Below are 23,062 nucleotides of genomic sequence, written 5' to 3'. Positions count from 1 at the left end.
ATTAAATTTAAGTCTTATAGAATTAACTAGTATTATTAAGTATTCAATTCAACATATTGATATATTAAAGACAGTATTTTTGTGTATAAAGGATCATGAGCTCGTCAGGTAGAGTTGGGTGGCTCTTAAAAGAGCCTTTGTGTTGGACACAGCTGATGAGTTTACTTGGAGCTGGTGTACTTGGTGACAGCCTTGGTTCCCTCAGACACGGCATGCTTGGCCAGCTCACCGGGAAGCAGAAGGCGGACGGCGGTCTGGATCTCCCTGGAGGTGATGGTGGAGCGTTTGTTGTAGTGAGCAAGACGAGAAGACTCGCCGGCGATACGCTCGAAGATGTCGCTCACAAATGAGTTCATGATGCTCATGGCCTTGGAGAAGATACCAGTGTCAGGGTGGAATGAGGAGAAAGTAACTCAGCTCCGCTCTTTGTTATACATCAACATGATGCATCAATAATTAACCAGAAAATCAGTGTATTCATAGTCAATAATTAAATTTAATTGTTTTACAATTGCATTTAGTCTTAGTGCTGCTCTGGGGTTCAGACTTAGAATTCTGTAAAGCATCTTGAGATAATATGAATGCTCCTTGATGAGGTGTAAATAAAAATGAGATTTATTTCAGTCCTGACACGAGGAAATGTTTTCTAGAGTTGGAGAAAAACATCAGACCCGGTGATGACCCATGTTAGACTTAGATAGTTTTTAGATGTGTGTGATTAGTGTTTGCAGTAGTTTGAAACTGTGCCGTGTTGTAAAGTAGTAAATATTTCATTTATCTTCACTTTAAGCTGGAGTTTAAATTTCCAGAAATCTAACCGTTTGGGTGATGTGGTGCAACGCTCCTTGAGGCCTCGTCTACCCATCACTAATTCGGCTCCTGGCTGCTTTCTTCTCAGCGGAAGCTCTCTTGGCTGCCCGCCTAACCAGTTTGCGGTTATTGGCTGCTCTCCTCTTAGCGATGGCTTCCTTGTTCTTCTTAGCAATTGCTTTTTTCTTGGCTCTAGCAACAGCTTCCTTCTTGGCCTTAATTTCAACCTCCTTGTTCAACCTAAAGGAGCCACTGGCCCCGACCCCCTTGGTCCGGATCAGGATCCCCTTTTCCACCAGGGACTTGAGGCTGTTAATGACTCGTTTTCTGTTTCCCTCCACATCGTAGTCGCCGGCTGCCAGGGCTTTCTTGATGAAGTCTAAACTCAAGCTGTACCTTCCGTTGGTAGCGGACAGAGCTTTAATGATCATCTCGCTGACGGGGAGAGCCTTCGTCTTGGCGGTTGCAGCAGGAGCTTCTTTTTCTTCCATCTTTCCTTTGTGTCGTCGCTCGTCAGACTGTAGTGACGTAAGATCCGGGGCAGGGGGCGGGACTTAAACACTGTAGGCGCGTTCGACTTGATGCAGATCTGAGCAGATCTGACTTGACGTGATGCATGCTGGGTAGAACAAGTTCATTTTAACCAATCATATTCGAGATCTATGAGCATGACAACCCAGCATGCATCACCAGGGTATATGCAGGATTCACAGAGATGAATTTACTACCTTTTACTACCTTTTTTACTACCTCCACAATATTTTTTACTACCAACACGACATCAACCAGCAGCCCTTTTTGGACTACTAATTATAAGGTATAAGTGTGACACTGTCAGACCCATCATACATATCAGGTACACTAATGTTTAATTGTGATCATTAAATATTGTCATTGTCAATTATGTGTTTTTTGTAGTGTCGAGTTGATTCTTAGCCCTAATTAAGTGAGTAATAACCTTTGCACTTCTTAAACACAATAACACCTAACAACCATAAAGATTAATAAGAAAGTGTGTCACATCACACACACTTACCCACAAACACGCATTCTCACACATGCAGACTTTAAGCAGTTAATTACTGTCAAAAGAGCAATTTATTTAATCACAAGAAATACATCACAAGGGGTAACTTGTAACAATAGCTTACACTGGACTTAAAAACTGTCCAAAGAGCCCATGGAGTGGTAATGGATGGTAATCATGGGTGTTTAAAAGTTGATGCATGACATTCATTCGAGTTGAATGAATGATGGTTGGCTGCTGTGTTCAGGCACCAGAGAACCTCAGCCCTGAGGGCTGATGTTTGTAGCGGTAACGTCTGCTGTTTGGCTATCGCAGCCGTAGTGGTGCTGGTGGCACTGGTTTGCTGCTGAAGTGGTGCGACTACAGCTGATAAGTTGGCATGATTTGTGCGGTGCTGCTGCTAGCATTGCAAAACAACGACATCGGGAGCTGCCCCCCCCCCTCACCCGAAGCTGCTGCTGGTGAATACTGGATCCACTGTGTGACTTGATAGCCGTAATGCCGTTCCAGGTAATATTTATTGTTTTTTTGCAGACACTGCAAAATGCCTCACGGTCATTTCCCATGACGGGTTTAAGCCAGTCTTTATATCAGTGTTTTTCAACCTTTTTTGAGCCAAGGTACATTTTTTTCATTGAAAAAATCACAAGGCACACCACCAACCGAAAATGTTAAAAAAATGAAGCTCTGTAGCCTAAAGTAACAATATAAAGTCATTCTTGTCAAAGTGTCTTGAATATGAATCAAATAAACACAAAGAAAAAAGTCTTATACCGTCTTTCGTCTAATACAGGCCCGGGCCTTTATTTTACTCAAGCGCATCGTGGTCCAGGCCTTTATTGGAAGGAGGCCAGAATTAGAGGCAGGCCTTAATTTCTATTTGAGCAAAACGAACTAGAATGAATAAAAACAAGGTTTTGTGTCTATTTGAACCTATAAAATATCCTACTAGGTTCATTTATTGAAAACGTACAGTTACCATAACATGGTATGCATAAAGAACATAACAACAAATGAGCGGCGCGACGCGGTTGGAGCGTGAGTCCGCTGCCGGTCGGCAGTCGCGCCGGGAGCGAGTGGGACCCGTCCCTCCCCGCACGGAGAGAGGGCGCAGTGAGCACTGATTCCACGACCCCAGGGAAGCGGTGAAGTGAGATGCGGGGGGTCGCTGTAAAGCTCGCGGCCGGAGCCGTCGAGCCACCTTCGCCCCGAGCACTTACAGGCCGCGCACCGCCACGGAGGAAATGCGCCCGGCGGGGGCCGGCCGACGCCGGGGAGAGGTCCCGCTGAGGGGATCCTCCCAAACCGTGCCGCCGAAACCCTGACCCGCCGAGATGGTTCTAATAATAGCCCCGGCAAAAAGGCGGAAAATGTTAGCGTCGCTGATAGGCTATCAACTCCACAATGTTTACCTCTACGTCATTGCTATCAACTACGCCTCACTCAGGTCCTGTTAGCACCGTATATATTTTTAAACTATATAGGCTAGATGAAGTTCAAACATGCAAACACAAATAATACACAAACAATGGAAACTCATTAAATATTGAGGCAGAGATAAAAACATTTTTACTACCAAGTCAAATCGCGTTTGTTACCTTTTACTACCTTTCAAGGGCCTTAATTTGGGTAGATTCTTTTTACTACCTTTTACTACCTTTCACTACCGCGCGGACACCCTGATCACGTCAAGTCAGACTCAGACAGATCTGCATCAAGTCGAACGCGCCTTGTGTGAGAACATATATATATATATATATATATATAGTATATACAGTCAATGGTGAGAACATAGAGAGCCGAAGTCCCGCCCCCTCTACTTCCGGGTTATGGGACCTATCTTTCGAAAAAATATGAACGGCAGTCTATGGCGAAAGATAAATTATTTTCTGGTCCCGATCGACTTGTGCCTTGGATTATACATATGTTGTTTTTCAGAATAAAAAATGATTTTACATGTCAAGAATGTCACAGTTTGTCGCAAGATAGTTCAGTAAAACGCTATGGAAAATACGTAATTAAACGAACTACAAGTCCCACATGCCGGCGCGTACAGAACCGACCAAAACTCCCTTCGTGTAACTACAGCTCTCGACATGACCCGATTTATAATGATTTTCACCTCGTTTGATGCTTCTGCCTTCGTCCTGGTAAAGCTCAACAAGGAGACAGTCATAGTTATCTAGTTACGTACATTGTTCGAGACGAGAGATGTAGTTCACTAAGCGATCTCATACAAAACCTAATGTTGTTCAGCTTATTTACGTCAAATAATTTATCTCTTGACGTGAAAAGTTATCTTTTAAATTCACACACATCATATGTGAAATTCATGCCACAATTCGAACGGGACCAAAAAATAATTATGATCTCGCCATAGACTGCCGTTCATATAGACGGATTTCTTGTCAACGTCACAAGTGTGTGCGCGCGCAGACAGGGGGCAGAAAAGACGTCTTTTCAGAGAGTGTTGATAACGGAGGAGGACTGAATCTTTGTGTGTTTCGTTTAGTAGTAGTAGTGCTACAGTCAAAATGTCAAGGAGTTGTTGTGTTGGCTGCGCTAAAAGAGCCAGTGATGAGTGCCAGATGTTTAATATTCCCTGGGGGAATCATACTTTTGCAAAAAACCGGAGGAGGTTATGGCTTCAGGCAATAAAAAGGGCAGATTGGGGTCCAGGTGGTGTTTTGTTTTAGAGCTATCTTAATTCTCTATCTATGAGTTTAAGTTAGCACTGCATGCTCGTCCATGTTCACGTTCATTCATGTTAAAGTTTAACAAATTGTAAACAAAAGACGTTGCGTTCAGTAAATCTGTTCGTAGCAGGCTAGCAACAAGCGCTAGCTAAATCACGTTTGCGAGTGCTAATGCTGTTATAGCATGCCGGTTGGATCATTACTTCGGAGATATCCCCTTTCAACTTAACTACAGGTTGTATTTTAATACTTAAAACACGGAATACATTAGCCAACATATCTTAGCAAGTAGCCTGCACGTCAACATATCTTAGCATAGCCTGCACGTCAAATGACAAAGAGCTCGAAATCTACAAAAATGTAAATTCAGCTAAATGTTCAAGATATGTGAGCAAGCCAGGTAAGCTCTGTGACTAAAGAAAAACGAAGGGTTCATAACTTTAATTTAAAAGTAAAATCGGGCTGTCCGATTGATGCCGCTGTTAAAATTGGCTACGTTTTACATTACCCGCCTAACATGATAATTATAGCCATACATATACAGTAACACTGCAAAATTAAAGATGGACAAACAGATCCAACTAAAATCACGTTTTATTGAGTCTGCAGTTGTGCATTTATATACAAACAAAACAAAAAAGCTTCAATACTTAAGATTGTTGTCATAGTCAGTCTGGCTTTCTGCCCCCTGGATGCGCGCGCACCCAGTAATGTTTGTAAACAGGAAACCCGTCTATTAGGCGCGTTCGACTTCATGCAGATCTGTGCAGCTCTGACTTGACGTGATGCATGCTGGGTAGAACAAGTTCATTTTAACCAATCATATTCGAGATCTATGAGCATAACAACCCAGCATGCATCACGTCAAGTCAGATCTGCACAGATCTGACGTTCTCTGATGAAGTCGAACGCGCCTATTTTTTCGAAAGATCGGTCCCATAACCCGGAAGTAGAGGGGCGGGACTTCGAGGACTCCTGAGAAAACAAAACAAACACGACCGACCACCATCAGCCTGAGCTTAGTCTCCACGGTTCTCACACAGTGTTTAAGTCCCGCCCCCTGCCCCGGATCTTACGTCACATTACAGTCTGACGAGCGACGACACAAAGGAAAGATGGAGGAAGAAGAAGCTCCTGCTGAAACCGCCAAGACGAAGGCTCTCCACGTCAGCGAGATGATCATTAAAGCTCTGTCCGTTACCAGGTACAGAGTAGGGACTTCGAAATTCATCAGGCAAGCCCTGGGAGCCGGCGGCTACGATGTGGAGAAAAAACAAAACAAAATATATATCAACAAATGCCTCAGGTCGCTGGTGGAAAAGGGGATCGTGATCCGGACCAAGGGGGCCGGGGCCAGTGGCTCCTTTAAGTTGAGCAAGGAGTTTGAAATTGAGGCCAAGAAGAAGGCTGTTGCTATAGCCAAGAAACAAGAAATTGCTAAGAAGAAAAAGGAAGCCAACGCTCAGAGGAGAGAAGCCAACGCTCAGATGAGAGAAGCCATCGCTCAGATGAGGGCAGCCAAGAAACGCAACCTGGAAACCTCGGCCTCCGCTGGGAGGAAATCAGCCAGGATACAGTCAATGATCAGAACTAGTGATGGGTAGACGAGGCCTCGTGGAGCGTCGCACCACATTACCCAAACGGCATTGATACTGTGTCGCTCGATACGGACACCTGCTGGATCGTAACCATTATTGCAGGCAACCCAGTTAAGAGACTCTACTGACATACTAATCAAATGACCTAGTAGTACACAATAATATTATTTGTTATTGTACTATTTTATATCTCAATCTAAGTGTAAGATATCAAAGATATATTTAAAACAGTCAATAAATGTGAACGTTTGTCAACGTGAACATCAAAGCAAAAGTGTGAATGTGTTGCTTTTTTTTTTTTTTTGTACAATTTTTTTTATTCAAAAACAAAACAAGTTTTTCCCGTCTCTTGGCATTCAATCAGTTACGTTTCTTGGAGGCAAGTTCTCAAACTTTGCAGAACAGGCGCTCGCAAGGTACTGATGAAACTGGAGTGCATAAAAACTGTAGGGACAGCCGGAAGAGGGTTGGGTAAATGTGTTTTTGGCTGGCCCAATATTTCAAGGGATCCATATCACGTATTGAAGGAAGAGTTGTGATTCAGACGTGCAAGGATTTATTTTTTTTATTTTTTTGACAGATACGCATCCTTATAAACACTGTTTGGCGCCTCAGTGACGAAACGGCGTCGTATCGGTCACGTGACTTTTTCTTAAAGCGATACGCGCACCGACACTGGGTTTCGTTCTACACATTCGCCGACGCCGTACCCATCACTAGCTGCAACAAGGACACTAAAAGAGCCCCAATACGGTGGCCCCTGCAGCCAAGGAGGCCCCCGCTAAGAGGAGAGCAGCCGAGAAGTGAATTCCCAAAAGATCCCCAACTCCTCAAAGGCTCTTTTAAGAGCCACTACTCCATCCTCTAAGACACCACTCCTGACATTTCACTTTGTTACACTTAGATATCATATTACAAATACAAATGAAAAGAAATAAGTGTTTTAGAAACGCATCCAGAGCTGAAATGCAGGAATATTGGTTCTTGGTGGAATATCAACATCATTTCCAGAAACTGGTGCAGTTAATTTCCATTAACGTTTCTGGTTATTAGCATAACAAGCAAGGCAAGGAAAGGCAAGGCATTTTTATTTATATAGCGCATTTCATACCAAGAGGCAACTCAATGTGCTTTACATAAAAACAGAACAAATTAGAACACACAGTTAAAAGCAAGAACAAAGAAAAAGAAAAAAAAGAAAAAGAAAAGTGTATTATATATATACATATATTAAAACGATTAAGAGGACTTACAGTGTAAATCCAAGATTACGATTTAAAATGATTTAAAAGGGCTCAGCCATATGCACATGAAAAAATAAATGTTTTTAACCTAGATTTAAAAGTGCTTACAGTTGGGGCTGATTTCAGCTCTGCTGGTAGTTTGTTCCATTTGTGTGCAGCGTAACAGCTAAATGCTGCTTCACCGTGTTTGGTTTTAACTCTGTGCTCCACTATCTGACCTGAGTCAGTCGATCTCAGAGCTCGACTGGGTTTATACATTGCTAACATGTCATTCATGTATTCTGGACCTAAACCATTCAGTGATTTGTAAACCAGTAGCAGAACTTTAAAATCTATTCTGTAGCTGACTGGGAGCCAATGTAAAGACTTAAGAACTGGGGTGATATGCTCTGATTTCTTTGTTCTGGTTTAAAAAGCAAGTTTTTTTTTTTCAGGAGGAGTTCCTATTTAAACCTCAGACTTCCCACCAGTCCCCTAGAACTGAAGAAGCTACTTGGATGAGTGGTGAAACGTCTTCTCAAAAAACTCTACAAGTCCAGTTGCCTTTTTTGAACCTTTGCTGGATAAAGGGCAGGATTGTTATGTCTACTTTGAGAAATATTATTTGGAGAAAGTGAATGTGCAGAGGAGACAGTATTGTTTCTTTGTCCTTGCTTTTGATATCTGTTACGTATTTTAAATCCTGTCTTACTTTGTTCTGTATCCTTCAGTGTTTTGAAAGGCGCCTGTAAATGAAATTTATTATTATTTTTTATTATTTTACATGCTTCACGGTGAGTGGTGTCTCAAAGGATAATATGTGCAGAATAAATATGTGGATAATGGGACTAGGCAGAGAGAGAGAGAGAGTCACACACTTCAATCCACTGTTACAGACTGGCAACTGAAATCATTTTAGGACAGAAAACAGTGGGAGGAGGTGAGGTTTGGACGCTCCACGGGCCAAATAAAGACTCCATCCGAGCTCAGCCGTGAGGTGAACACTAAGAGACAAAAAACTGTATACTGTGGGTTTTAATGTTAAAATCAATGAAAAATCTGTTATGTATGGCATTTTTTTTGTGAGAAACTGATCGATTCTAAGAGACGTCTGCTCTGGCTGGTGATGTGTGTTATAAACTCCCACATCTGGAAAACGAGAACGAAGTCAGCCATGGAACAGAAAATGATCAAGAGCGACTTCGTTATTAAGAACATTTTAGCAGACCTCAGGAGGAGGAAGACCATAGACTTAAAGAACAATAGTCCTTTACCCTGGAACAGCTTAGACATATGAAAACCCTCCTCCCTGACATACCTGATGTATTAGACTAAATATTGTGATGGAATGTGTATGTGTGTTTATGTATATATATATATGTGTATGGATGTGTGCGTATGTGCATGTACGTATGTGGGTATATGTATGGAAGTGTATGAATGTATGTGTATATACTTGTATATGTATATATATGTGTATATATGTATGTATATGTTGTATGTGTATGTATGTAGATACAGGTAGATGGGTGTGGTAAGATATGTGTGAATATGTATATATGCAGGGAGTGAGTATACATGGAAATATGGGCGTGTATGTATGAATGAAGGTAGGCACACACTTTTGTATCTGGAAGGATTTTATATAAACACAGGTTAATTGAAAGATGTATCTTGTCAATGGACCGTCTTATACTGTGTTGTGGTGGAATGCGATCATGTTTGTAACCATGTTGTTAAAAAAAATATATATATATATTTAAATAAAGTATCTTTAAAAAGTTAAGAGACAAAGTGCACACGTGTGCTCCTCGTTTCAGCCTGCAGGGATTCTCCAACAATCATTTTTCCCTCTTGAATGACTCCTGAGAAAACAAAACAAACACGAGCGACCGCCATCAGCCTGAGCTGAACCTCCACGGTTCTCGCACAGTGTTTAAGTCCCGCCCCCTGCCCCGGATCTTACGTCACACTACAGTCGGACGAGCGACGACACGAAGGAAAGATGGAAGAAAGAGAAGCTCCTGCTGCAACCGCCAAGACGAAGCCTTTCCCCATCGAGGAGATGATCACTAAAGCTCTGTCCCTTTCCACGGGAGTAGGGACTTCGGACTTCGTCAGGAAAGCCCTGGCAGCCAGCGGCTACGATGTGGAGAAAAAGAGAACAGTAATCAATAACGCCCTCAAGCGCCTGGTGAAAAAGGGGATCGTGATCCAGACCAAGGGGGTCGGGGCCACTGGCTCCTTCAAGCTGAACAAGAAGTTTGAGGCCGAGAAGAAAGCTGATGCTAGAGCCAAGAAAATAGCAATTGCTAAGAAGAACAAGGAAGCCGTCGCTAAGAGGAAGGAAGCCAACGCTAGGAGGAGAGCAGCCAAGAAGCGCAAACTGGTAACCCCTGCACCCAAGAAACCCTCCGCTAAAAGGAAAAGGAGAGCACCCAGGATCCGCAACTAGTGATTACACCACATTACCCAAACGGCATTGATACTGTGTCATGGCAACCTATTAAGAGACTCTACTGACATACTAATCAAATGGCCTAGTAGTACACACAATAATATTTGTTATTGTTACTACTTTATATCGAAGTGTAAGATATCAAAGATATCTTTAACAACAGTCAATAAATGTGAACGTGTGGCAACGTGAACATCAAAGCGAAAGTGTGAATGTGTTGCTTTTTTAACATTTTTTTTTATTTATTCAAAAACAAAAGTTTTTCTAGTGTCTTGGTATTCAATCGATTACGTTATACGCGCTCGCAAGGTACTGATGAAACTGGAGTGCATAAAAACTGTAGGGACAGCCGGAAGAGGTTTGGGTAAATGTGTTTTTTTTTCTGGCCCAATATTTCAAGGGATCCATATCACGGCTTGAAGGAAGAGCTGTGATTCAAAAGTGCAAGGATTTTTTTTTTATTATTATTTATTCGCAGAGATTCATCCCGCCGACAGTTAGTATGCTTATGACCACAGTTTGGCGCCTCAGTGACGAAACGGATTTTTGTATTGGTCACGTGACTTTTTCTTAAAGTGATACGCGCACTGACACTGGGTTTCGCTCTACGCATGCGCCGACGCATCGGCGTTGCTTTTTAAAACCACTTTATTCAGTTTTTAACAATATGATAACAAACGTGATTACAGCTCTATAATGTTACAATATAAGAAGGTCCATTAACAAAATACATATTTTAACATTTACCTATGTTTATGTACCCATTACTAGCTGCAACAAGGACGCTGCAGCCAAGGAGCCCCCCCGCTAAGAAGAGAGCAGCCGAGAAGAAGTGAATTCCCAAAAGATCCCAACTCCTCAAAGGCTCTTTTAAGAGCCAATTCTCCGTCCTCTAAAACAACACTCCTGTCACTTTGTCACATTTAGAGCTAGAATAGAAATGAAATAAGTGTTTTAGAAACGCATCCAGAGCTGAAATGTGCAGGAATATCTTGGTTCTTGGTGGAATATCTATCAACATCATTTCTCCTGTAACTTACAGTTAACTGTACATATGTATATTCCATAGCCATATCTCTATCCCACAGTCATATTTACATTTAATTTACAATAAAGGATATTCTATTAGCTCCATAATTAGATATATTGTTATTACTTTGCTTTTATTAGATGTGCCAATGAATGCCAAAGCATTGGCTTGACTTGTAGTGTTTTTGTTATATTTCTCTATTCCTTCTCCTCCTCTCTAGCTGTCAACAGCTTATTGAGTGATTAGATAGATACATAGATACATAAATACATAGATAGAGAGCTGACGAACAGGCTTTTTTTTTTTTTTTGGAGCCAGGATAACTAAAACTATTCCTTCAAAATAAAAGCATTTAACACCAACCAAAACATAATAAAGAGGCTGTATGGATGCGACGCTTGGATAATGACTCAAAGACAACACTGCCACCATGAGGTCAAAATGGAAATTTCAACAGCCTCCTATGGATAGAAAGACATTTGATCCATCAGTACTCTGAGACGGGATGATTTGCAGTCCGCAAAAAGGGTTGAAAATAAAGAGTGTGGATGTTACTTAGACATGTACCACCCACCTAGACCAGACTAGGTACCCCCACCCCAAAGGAGACCTACACAGTATTAGGAAAGTAGTCATGAAGTTGTGCCTGTTCAGTGGGTAAGTTTATATATATATATATGTCACACACAAACACCTTCTCTCGCACTGTTCCAACTGCACATTATTTGGGCCAAGGTTATACAGTCTATGAATGTCTATGAGTTGAATACAACAACAACAAAAAAAAAGAAATTAAAAGAAATATGCGTTTGGTGAAAAGAGGAGTTGGAGTGGAAATACTGCTCTCTGGGGTTGTGTGGCAGACAGTGACAGGAAACCCTGCACAGGAAGTGGGCAAATTAAATCCCACTTTCAGCAAATTCTGACGGAAAAATGTTAAGCAGTCAGTCAAAAAACACAAGCCGGACCTCTGCTTGCTCATTTTGTACACACCAAGAATATCAGTCAGAGCATGGACTGAAAATTTGTGAAGAATTACTTCACTGTTTAAGAAGTTCAACACATCCCTGCCCGATTCTCTTCACTGAATTTAAGGAAATAAAACCAACAATTAATATAAAATCACATTATTAATGTGTTAGTGGTATGTAGTTTTTATATTAACAAACCGCAATGAATGATAAAATAAGATTTCCTTAAATGAGAATAAATTTGTTTATGTTCTGTATGTCACATGCTGTATTGGCTTCAGAGAGACTGGGTTTCAGCTTGTTGTAGTAGCACTTCAGCGCCTCAGGGGGTCAGTGTTGTTCCACACACATTTCCCAAAAGGAAATCTGTAAATGATCTGCCTGCAACCTAACCCAGACCTCTCCTGAGGTCACTGCAGATGTGGTGAATAGGTAGGTGTGTAACAGACGTTTAGAGATTCATTGGAATGGTTTTTTTTCTTCTTCTATTTATTAAGGGTGCATCTGTTTGTGCAGGAGTCCTGTAACAGCACCAACCGTTTTTACGCTCAAAATGCGTAATTTACAAAAGCAAAGGTAACCAGAGAAGGGTGCGGTAACTGTTTTATTATTAAATAAACCATTAAAACTTTCAGTTTAAGGAAGATGACTTGTTAAAGGAAATTTATAAATCTGTGGACCAGGCTTGTTCCAGTGCATCTCACCTTGTGTGCCCGTATAATGCTCTTTATACAGTCTATTGTATAGACCTCTTCAGTGTCAGTTTTCTAGTGGGAGGGGCTTAGCTGGAGGCAAACCAATCCACAGGAACCACCGTATATAAGGCGTGTTCGACTTCATGCAGATCTGTGCAGATCTGACTTGACGTGATGCATGCTGGGTTGAACAAGTTCATTTTAACCAATCATATTCGAGGTCTATGAGCATGAACAACCCAGCATGCATCACGTCAAGTCAGATCTGCACAGATCTGCATGAAGTCGAACACGCCTATAAATGTGGACAATGCGTCACTTCTTTGCATTGGCCGAACTGACGCTATTTTCCCGGTAATACGAGCAGCGCCATCTTGCGAGTTGGAAGCCAGAGTCTGCGCAGTAGCCTACGGTCCAAGGGTGGAGGCGGAGCCACGTTATTGATGACACGCGCACACTTCTGGTAGATTAAAACTGAGCTCTGCTCCACCTCCACGATTTACAGAGAAATGCTGGATTATACACTGTATTTATTTTTGTTATTTTTTCCTCCAACTCTTATGCTTCAAGGAGCGGTTGGCATGGCAACTGGTCGCCATCATGATGTCACATTCTGTTGCTATAGTGTCAAATAACTAACTAAAGCTAAACATCAGTATTATATTCATCGTGGCTACTATATTAACTACCTAAAATGACAGAAATGACAGAAACCCTCCTTGAAAAAAAAAAAAAAAATGTATATTTGACGTTTGTTTTACTTATTTTAGGGTTTAGTTTGGCCAAAAGCCCCGCCCACTAACATGGAGGGGGTGGAGCTTATGGTTAGCTGCTATACACTGCAGGGAACCACCAGGGGGAGCTCTACTTGCTTTGGCTTAAAGTTAGAGGAACATTAATGGACGGGACTAATGGACGGAGGACCTGACAGGATTAAACAACTGTTCAACGGTCGATACATTTACACTTGATAGAGAAACGAAGTGGACACTAAAGAGAAAAAGAGGACATATAAATCCTTGGAACTACGACAATTAAGACTCATCTTACAAAGATTTTGCTAGCTGGAGTTCCTCATAGATAGCAGCGAGGCTGGAAAACAAACATGTCTTGGATTATTGCGAACGAACCAGCGGCTACATCTTGACAGCTAACTGCACTAGCATGGCTGGGTAAGTAAGCTACATCTAAGTGTTTATCTACTGTCACGTTAACTACATACGTGTTATATAATGGAAATCAACTCATGGCTAAGAGGCTACTGTAAAAACAACATGTTGTTAGCTTTGTCACGCTTAGCAAAGCATTAAAATTAAGCTATTTAAGTATCAGCGTAGCTTATTATTTCTAAAGTTGGCTAACTTTCTAGTGGGAGCTGATGCTACACGTAGTGATGGCCCTCTGACACCCGAGGCTCCGACACATGCGCCGTAGCTCATGAAGCAATTGTATCGAACCACTGTGCCGAGGCGTGCTTCGGTCACGTGACTAGTGACGTTTGAAGCACTTGAGTGACGTTCGAAGCAGTTCAAGTGCTTCGAATGCTTCAGCGGCAAACGAATCACCTGAGGGGTTCGGTTTGTCATGTGAATCACCTGGTGGGATCGAGTGTGTTCAGGGATATCTCGGATACCCTATCCCTATTTAGTGGTGCTCATTTGAATGTTTCTTTGCATAGTAGGTTGGTTTGTTGCTGTAGTTGGAGTTAGTTGCGTATTTTGTGGAGATAGATCGTAAGATTCAGAGAGAAATAGATAAATACATAGCACTAGATTGATAGATAGACATAGTTAAATAGATAGTCCTAAATAGCGTTATATATAGATAAGACAGAGAGAGAGAGATACAGATACGATATAGATATATAGTCAGAAGTGCGTGTATAGTTTTGGTTGGGACAAATCACGTGTTTTGTGACGTATGAACCATTTCACTGCTTCATTCAGAAACCCTGTCACTGGTTTGGTTGTCTCGGCTCTTCGGGAGAGATGAGATGAGTCTTCAGAGCAAATAATGAGTCAAGAGAGATTTGGTTTGACACTGTTGCATTCAGTACAAATATTCTCTAACACTACTAAACCATGATACCAAGAGCAAATGAAAATAGCTGATGTAAGCGCTGAAACATAAACATTAGTGTAAATTAGCAAAGGTTCATAGAGTGTAGCAGTGACGTAATCAAAATGGTCCACCGACAACGGTGCTTCATTAATGAGGTTCGTGGTACACTGTGAAATCACCCGTACACCGGTCTTTCGTCAGCGAAACAAGGGTTCGATTCCCGTCTGTTCTTTATTATTTATTTTATTGTTATATGTATATAATTTTCTTGTAATAAACTTTAAACCACATATCCATGTAATGTAGTCGAATAGGAATGTGCATGGCAAATCAAGTCCCATTCAAGCATGAACCTGTATGACACGTCTCCATTGCACTACATTTTATTGTCCACTAGATGTCCTAATAGAACACTGGCAATCGAGGCTTCAACAAAGCCTCGATTGCCCATCACTAGCTACACGAACATTTTTGATGATCGCCCCAGTCCAGTACTTTAATTTTATCGTGTTTAATCACAAGTTTCAACAATCTTTTTGACTCATAGTGGCAACTGGTGCATTAATAAAATGTCAGATTCTGGTTTTAGCCTCCAGCTAACCGCTGTGACGTAAAGGGCCTATGCCACCCCACGTGATAACACCCAGCCAATCAAGTTTGTGCATTCCAGACGATAAATAGGTGTGTTCGACTTCATGCAGATCTGTGCAGACCTGACTTGACGTGATGCATGCTGGGTTGTTCATGCTCATAGACCTCGAATATGATTGGTTAAAATGAACTTGTTCAACCCAGCATGCATCACGTCAAGTCAGATCTGCATGATCTGCACACGCCTAATATTGCTACTCTGTGCTAACGGACCATAGACTGTAAATAAAGATGGACGCCATGACCAGTGGCGGCTGCTGGTCTTTCAAATAGGGGAAGCCCAGTTTTGTAAAATTGGCCAAATATTACATCATTAAATTTAACAGGGTTACTAATTAATTCTCCTTATATGTTTATAGTTATTATTAGTTAATTACAGTGCATGAAAATGCACTGTAATTAACTAATGCACTACTGTTATCAGAAGTGTTCTTCGTATTATTATTATCATTCTTCTAACCAAAATTAATTTAATTAATTCAGCTTGAATCGTTTAACGTAGAAACTTCATTCAACTTAAAACTACAGTGGGTGCAGCTAGCTAGCTGGCTGGCTAGTTTACCCCCTACAATTGCAAATAAACAAACTTTTTAAAACTGAAATGAAAACAAGTAGCAAACTCAATAACGCTATATATTCACGATTTTATTTTGACAGATGGAAATAGTGCGATATATCGCAACAGATAATTAGCAGTAGCTTAGTATTAACCCTGTATTACTGTAACTTCACTCGCCAAATATCCGCATGGGACTGACCTAAAATCCTTCGATGCAGAAGTATTCTGGTATAGGCTTAAAGCGCTGTCAATCACGACGAGTTCCAGCCACGTTAACAATTCATCCAATCATCATACAGAAGCTCGGCGTCCTGGTACATCCCACTGCCCATTCACTCCCAGAGACGCCCGGCTTCCCTGGAAGTGACGATTTTGGAGCGTTTGTCCAATAAATGTCGAGCTTTTTTGCCCTGAGATCGGCCCATTCTGAAGCCCCATTGAAAGTCCATTGAAGCCGAGCCTCAATGGGTTTTTAAACGGACCGTGATATGAGAAAAAAAATCACGATAGACGAACGGCTAAAACTTATTAACGATTGTGTTATTATAAGAAGTAGCCATGAAGTCGATCATGTTCTAGCACATTTTAGTTTGAGTAGTAACGTAAATTCGTAGTATTTGACGAAATTGCCAGTGATATTTTAGGGGAGGCTGAGCTTCCCCTGTAGTCTTAGAGCAATCGCCTCTGGCCATGACAGCTACTCAAAAGTGAAGCCAAAGCATTTAGAGCTCGCCATATTGGAGCGTTGAAACAGTCGTTGCTCCTACAGTGCATTACATCTATGGAGGAATGGTGTTTCTACACAATAAAAGTGATCATAAATCGCTCAGTTGAAGTCCGGCATCTTTTCTTTACAATCTTCTGACAGAAGCTAGTCTGCTGATAACATTAAGTAAAATTTGTATTTGGGTAGCAAAACCATATTTTTTATCATAGCTACATGTGTGACGTTTTTAACAAATCAATACGTTTGGAAATCGGTCCAAAATTCAGCGAATAATTCTACTTTGAGATTGAGGAGTACCTCTTTCCTTCGTAGGTTCATGCACTGCTGCCACTACTAGCCCTGTACCAAGATGGCGGCGCTTTAGGCACGTCCCTCCACAGTCGATGCGGCGTCTATATGTATATGTCTATGATGTTCCTGACCTGCAGTATTTTTTCTGAGGAGGTTCATGACAGTGATGTAACTACAATAACAAGTAACAGTTTAATCCTGAATTTCTTTCTCATCGTGAGTAGTTTCAGTGCTGAATGTGATCCACGTTATAAACATTGGCCTAACTTGCCTTAATGAAAAGAAATCTGTTGGACATTGTGTTAAAAATGTGCTAAATAAACAAGACATTACACCTGGAAAACGCTGGATTGTGCACCTGATATAAATTGATATGTTTCTTGAGGGATCCCACCGCTCCATTTTCTTGTGCCTGTTTCTTGCATATTTTATTGCAGTCTTGTGGGATCTTTGGGAATCCTATAAAACGATTTCCCCGTTGCTTGTCCCCGACTATTCTGGCATCCTGGGGCACAACGGCTGTTGACCATTTTTGGATGTAACCGGTACAAGGACAAGTTACGCAGTTAGTTGCTCATATTTGTCAACCGAATAGTATTTCAAAAAGTACACTTTCCTGCCAATATGGCAGTGTTGTGATTGCTGGTGCAGGGTGACGTCAGCTACCGGAGCTCAACCTGGTGGTGGCTCCACACCCTCCATGTTGGTGCATGGATAGTTTCTGTTGTTTTAGGTAGTTAATATAATCCTGATGTATGTTCAAGTGTAAGTTTTTCTGATAAGTTTCATTTTAGTTAGTTATTTAACACTATAGAAACGGGATGTGACCTCATGATGAGTACAAGTTGCCACGCCAGCGTCTCTGTGAAGCTGTCTCATAGGACCGTGAGAGAAGAAAACAATAAAAATATATTGGCACAGTGTTAAATCCAACATGTCCTTGTAGCTGGTGGAGGTAGAGCATAGCGCAGTATTAGTCAACAACTGACACGAAATAGTGTCAGTTTGGTCAATGCGAGGAAGTGGGGACGCATTGTCCATATTTATATACAGTCTAACTCTCTCATCTGTCTGTAGCATAGAGGAAAGTTACACATGAATGGAAATAGAAAGATAGCGACACATTTTTGAGATTTATTATGTGAAAAACTGGTTGAGACTGAGTCAAGATGTGAAACAGCAAAGGGGAAATTCAGGCTTTCCCTCCCTTTATTTTATTTCTCTCATGTTAAGCTCTTTATTTGAATGTGTACAATTTTCACATTTTATTTATTTTGTCTTTTTTTAAAAGTGCAGCTCAATTTTATTTAGTCTGTGGGAGAACTTTACACACATCTGCAGCCATACATACTGTATATGTTCAGCTCTATGTCACGTGATAATAAATAGTGTCAAAAAGTCTAATCTTACAACTACTCTTTGCATATATATCACACTACATAGTCAGATGTTATGATCTTTTAGACCTTTGCTTTAAGAAATGTTGTCGAACTGGACCGCTTTAAAACTCGAAGTTGAATATCCCTGATGTAGAGTATAGAGTTTGTAACGGCTGGACAACTTTTGAGATATTCAGTGTGTTATGATTTTTATGATCGTGGCTAGACGCTGCGTCAAAAGTCATAAGTCATTACTTAAGGCACGGGTGTCAAACAGCCTGTGTGCCTCAGCCGGCCTCAACCTTCCGCCAATGTGGATGTAATTGCAAAGTGTGTAAATGACATAGAGGACAATAAACAGCAGATGGCAGCAATGTCCCAAAATTGCACATATTTTTTTGTCAAGAAATTTCAGGTTGTTCATAAAATCTTTTGTAAATATTGTCATAATGTGCTTGTTATTCTTTGCACTGAAAAGTTTTGTCGTTATTTGTGGGTTATTATGTTGTGCTGGGCTGTATGTGGCCCCTGAACTTAAATGAGTTTGACACCCCTGACTTAAGCCACTATATTCAAGTCTTGTCTAGTGGCTGCACTGATGCATCACTTGATATGAACAGCTGCAGCAAATGTGACATCTACAATTATACAAGCATCTACTGGCTCAGTTTCTAGTTATTCCCGACATCAGTAGCAGCTTCACTGCAGATCTATCTAATTGCCCGGCAGCTCGTAGCTACTGAACTCTGATGAATTAGATGTGGTGGTGTTTCTGGTGTCCTCCATGCTAATCTCCATCCACATACTAACTCCTCCGCCATCAGTCGGCCCATTAGTTCTCATCATGTCACACACAGCCTTAATGGTGTTAGACACGCACACACACACAACCGGATATAACTAAAACCATAAAAACCCAGGACACCATTATTGTCCATGTGTGTGCCTGTGTGTAGCTGTGTGTGACGTGTGTGTGTGTGTGTGTATGTGTGTGTCAACCTTTTACCAGGTTTTATGTTCCCAGACCTGCTGATCAAAAACATGCAGCCGTGGACCGGTTTGGCCTGGTGGTCTGCTTGGACCCGGGTGGTCTCAGGATTTACAGCAAGATGGGGTGGTGGGTGGGGGGGTAGTGGTGTTGGTGGTGAGGGTTAGTTACTGGTGTTGTTGGACAATTTGTATACCTCAAGTGTGCCGGATGGGTGTCTCAGGCCCATGGGTGCCGCGTAATGATCACATCTCCTTTCATATCAAGCTTGAAGATGGGTGCTGTCTGCTTCTAGTTTCATACCCGTGGGTTAGGGTTTAATCCCTGGTTTTTACTTAATCTGGTTGACTGTGATCTGCAAAAAGGAATCTACCGCTGTTTCTTCAATCCATGACAAAGACTACGGCCTGACGTTTTGCCATCAGCACCTTCAGGCTCTGGACAAAGTCAGTGTTCCCCTTGTGAAATGCTTAAAATTCAATTTAAATATATTTATAGATTTATTTCTACCACATGTGAGAGTGTTTTATTATATCAATCATTGTCTGATTTATTTATTTTGACTGATCAGTGTTTTTTTGTTTAATTTTCTTTAGTTACAGTACATAAATACACTGTTGCCCATAAAGCTGATAGATAGAAATTCGGAATAAAGATTTTTCTTAAATCTTCTCATGAAATTATTGTGACAATGTGATTTACAAAAATAGGAGTCAAAAGAAGATGTTGTCTTAAAAAAAAAAAAAAAAGTAATTCCAACTTTATGGGCAACAGCGTATAAAACAAAATCTTATTAATTAATCACTAGAAACACTTTTTTGTCATTATTATTTTAAATTTACTGATTTCTATGAAGATCTCTTGAACAAAACTAAATTAAGAAAAGAGTTAAAACATCAAAACAAAGTAGTAGAAACTAAATCCACTCTCCAGTCGTCCTCTGTGGCTCCTCGATAGAGACGGACGCAGGGAGTTCTGGGAGTTCTTTGTCTTTAATGGGTCGATAAACATGTTATTTTTATAAATTTTTTAAATTGCATTTTGTTTTTTGTTTTTTCCCCCCGCTGGACAAACCTGAGTTTGACTTAAAGCGAGGGAGAGGGCCACCCAAGATAAAGAGGTGTGAGACCTGCCAACATGGCAACTAATGAGCAATAAATCGCCATAGCAACTGACCTGCCGGCAATGCAGTAAATCAAAAGAGAATGAGGGAGAGGGCAGAGCGGGAGGGGAGAGTGGTCAAATTAGTAAAAGGTGATTAGTTTAAAATAATCTTTTGTCGCTCCGATCACTTCCAGTCATTTTTATTCACAAAGCATCAATCCAAGCTGTCTCAACTGCGTCATAGAACCCAGAACCTGAAACCTCCAGAGCAGGAACTGAGGCGACGGTAGCAACGAGAAAATCCCTTTAACAAGAAGAAACCTTGAGCAGAACCAACTCATTACTGGGGGACATGTCGGCTTTAGGCCGGGAAAAGAGGGTGATAGGACGGAGGAGAAGCAGGAGCAAGCAGATGAATTCATTCATCTATCCATATATACATCAATATACAAACATACATAAATATATATAGTGTATATGTGTTTAGTCTTACCATAACGATAGCAATTTCATATTTGCAATGCACAATGAAATTTTTCCGAATGGTATAAATATTAGATAAGATAATTATTATAACTGATGGCTTTACACAGACTGCTATAATCTTCCACCAAAAATGATGACACATACATTTATTTAGCTAATTTTGAACTGTGGGACGCCAGATATTGGTATTAGCTGTTAGCGTCCCATTTGGAGATGCTCAAGATGTCTCTCCATACATTTTGTTTAATTTATTTTCAATAACAAAAACGGATTAAATGGGAATAGCGTAACATAGCATAGCATAAAATTTTTTTTTTTTTTAAAGGCATGCAGCTTTATGTTAATAAGCTTTAATGTCCCCCATTTAGGATAATGGATATGAAATACTGATTGATACCGTTTAAAATGGTTCATAACAATGTTTTTAAATGTTGAGGACTTCTCATCATATCTAACTTCTTTGGAACAACAAAGCTAAAAAATATTTTTTTAAGTTTTAATTCAATATACCAATTATCATTACGTTTACAGTTGTTTTTTTTGTTTGTTTTTTATATAGAGTTTTTTTTTATGGTAACCTAATGGTACGTTGTGGTTTTGAATTTTCACTATTATCTATGATAATATGATCTATGATTTATTTTTATTTTTTTATTGTGTTTCTTGGTTTTATTTTTAAAGCTTCATCCTTAGTGTTTCTTGTTTTGTTCTACTTCCTGTGTTTTCCCCCTTGGATTGTTATAGGTTTCTCCTTGTGGCTCCGCCCTCATTAGTTTCACCTGTGTCTCCTTGCCCATCTGCCCATGTGTGTATATATATATATAGCCCTGCCTTCCTCTTTGTTCTCCGTCAAGTTGTCTGTTCTCAGCGTTCAGTTCCTCATGTTCTCGTCTTGGTTTTGCTCTTCAGCTGTTTTCAGGCAATGTTTTTTGTTTTTTTTAAACCTTAAGTTCCGTGTATCGGGTTTCTATTGAAGTCATTTTACTTTTTACTCTTACTTCACCATAAACCGATATTAGTTGGATCACCTTTTCTTGCTGGAGTTCCCATCGTCTTCACATGCCCAGAAAAACCAGATAGAATGAACAAATGAAAAAAATAGAATTTCTCTGTTCTCTGTATAATGTATAATCTGAATTTAACCATACAATGCCACATGTCGCATGTTTTATAGGTAACATAGATTTACGAGACCTCTGCTCCACCAACATAATCACTACCTACCTCAAAAAACGGTTGTTGGTGGATTCATTCATGCTCCAGCTTTTGGCAGCCATTTCCAATATGGCCGCATTCATGGCCTTTCTAGTTTTTTGCAGGGAATTATTTTCCAATTCTGAAGAGGTTACGTTAAGAATAACACAGATATTGTTATTGATGTTTTAATATGAATATTTACTTTATGCAGGACTGAAGAACTTTATCTTTTTCCTAAACATTAGACAGGCGTTTATAATCCTGGACTACCTCATTTTACCTCAGCTGCCCACTCATTGCTGATTTTTACAAACAGCTGACTCAGTTTAATTGCTACTGTATTTCAGTGTTGTATTATTATTCATGTATTTTATACTTTACAACGTGTGGCACTTACTGTGCACAGCAAAGGAAGAATGTCATTGTACAGGGAAACATGTTTCCTAATTGTGCATGTGACAATAAACACTTGAATCTTTAATCTTTATTGAAGCGACCTATAATTACTTCATATTAAATACATAATGTTGTAAAATCCCGTTGAAAGGTTGTGGAGCCATATGATACAGCAGGTATGTAGGTACTCTACCTCAGTTGTTACTGTAATGCATTTTATGATCCAGTCTGCATTATTCCTGCCACCATGCCAGTTTTTCTTAAAAGAAATCATGTTAAAGATTAAAACGTCATCTTGGAATATGCACTAATTTATTCCATATTAGTGGAATTTTTAAATATTTGCGTGATATTTCTGTTCCTCCTCAATTTTCACCAACATAATTATCATCATAACCTTTATAATTTACTAATTCAGAGAAGGAATTTATTCGAACATTTGTTTTTCAGTTTGTCTTTGCGTGACCAAGGACAGGAACATTCGTTCTCCTACTAAAGGACAAAATTAAAAACATCATTAAAAAAAAAAAAAGGATCCCATTTCAGGAAAATGCAACCGAATCAAATGTTCCAATTACAATGAACAGTATTGTTTTTTGTTTTATTTGTTCTTAAACTGAAAATATAAATAAAATGTGGTCAGTAAATAGCCATAATTTCAGATATCATGTATCAAATATGATTAGTGAAAATGGTTTTAATGAGTCATAGTAGA

At 40.2% G+C, this 23,062-nt stretch overlaps 2 protein-coding genes across 2 annotated transcripts; one reads left to right on the top strand and one right to left on the bottom strand.

Annotated features, from left to right (window-relative positions):
- Positions 1 to 327: 327 nt before the first annotated feature.
- On the bottom strand, positions 328 to 3,476 carry LOC311505197 (histone H1.5-like). The gene has a single exon (XM_084568636.1). It carries the CDS (start codon positions 1,299 to 1,301, stop codon positions 858 to 860), a length of 444 nt encoding a protein of 147 aa, XP_084424762.1. The 5' UTR covers positions 1,302 to 3,476; the 3' UTR covers positions 328 to 857.
- Positions 3,477 to 9,292: 5,816 nt separating this feature from the next.
- On the top strand, positions 9,293 to 9,985 carry LOC311497516 (histone H1.5-like). The gene has a single exon (XM_084557833.1). It carries the CDS (start codon positions 9,360 to 9,362, stop codon positions 9,807 to 9,809), a length of 450 nt encoding a protein of 149 aa, XP_084413959.1. The 5' UTR covers positions 9,293 to 9,359; the 3' UTR covers positions 9,810 to 9,985.
- The last annotated feature ends 13,077 nt before the right edge of the window (positions 9,986 to 23,062 follow it).

The sequence above is a fragment of the Chelon labrosus genome, assembly GCF_963514085.1.
Source record: "Chelon labrosus genome assembly, chromosome: 2".
NCBI classification, from domain to species: Eukaryota; Metazoa; Chordata; class Actinopteri; order Mugiliformes; family Mugilidae; genus Chelon; species Chelon labrosus.
Note: the sequence above shows the minus strand (reverse complement) of the source record. Positions and strands in the feature narration are given on the sequence as shown.

What these genes read in the sequence shown, in the direction of transcription:
- LOC311497516 (XM_084557833.1), top strand. Translation starts at nt 9,360, where the DNA reads ATGGAAGAAAGAGAAGCTCCTGCTGCAACCGCCAAGACGAAGCCTTTC.
- LOC311505197 (XM_084568636.1), bottom strand. Translation starts at nt 1,301, where the DNA reads ATGGAAGAAAAAGAAGCTCCTGCTGCAACCGCCAAGACGAAGGCTCTC.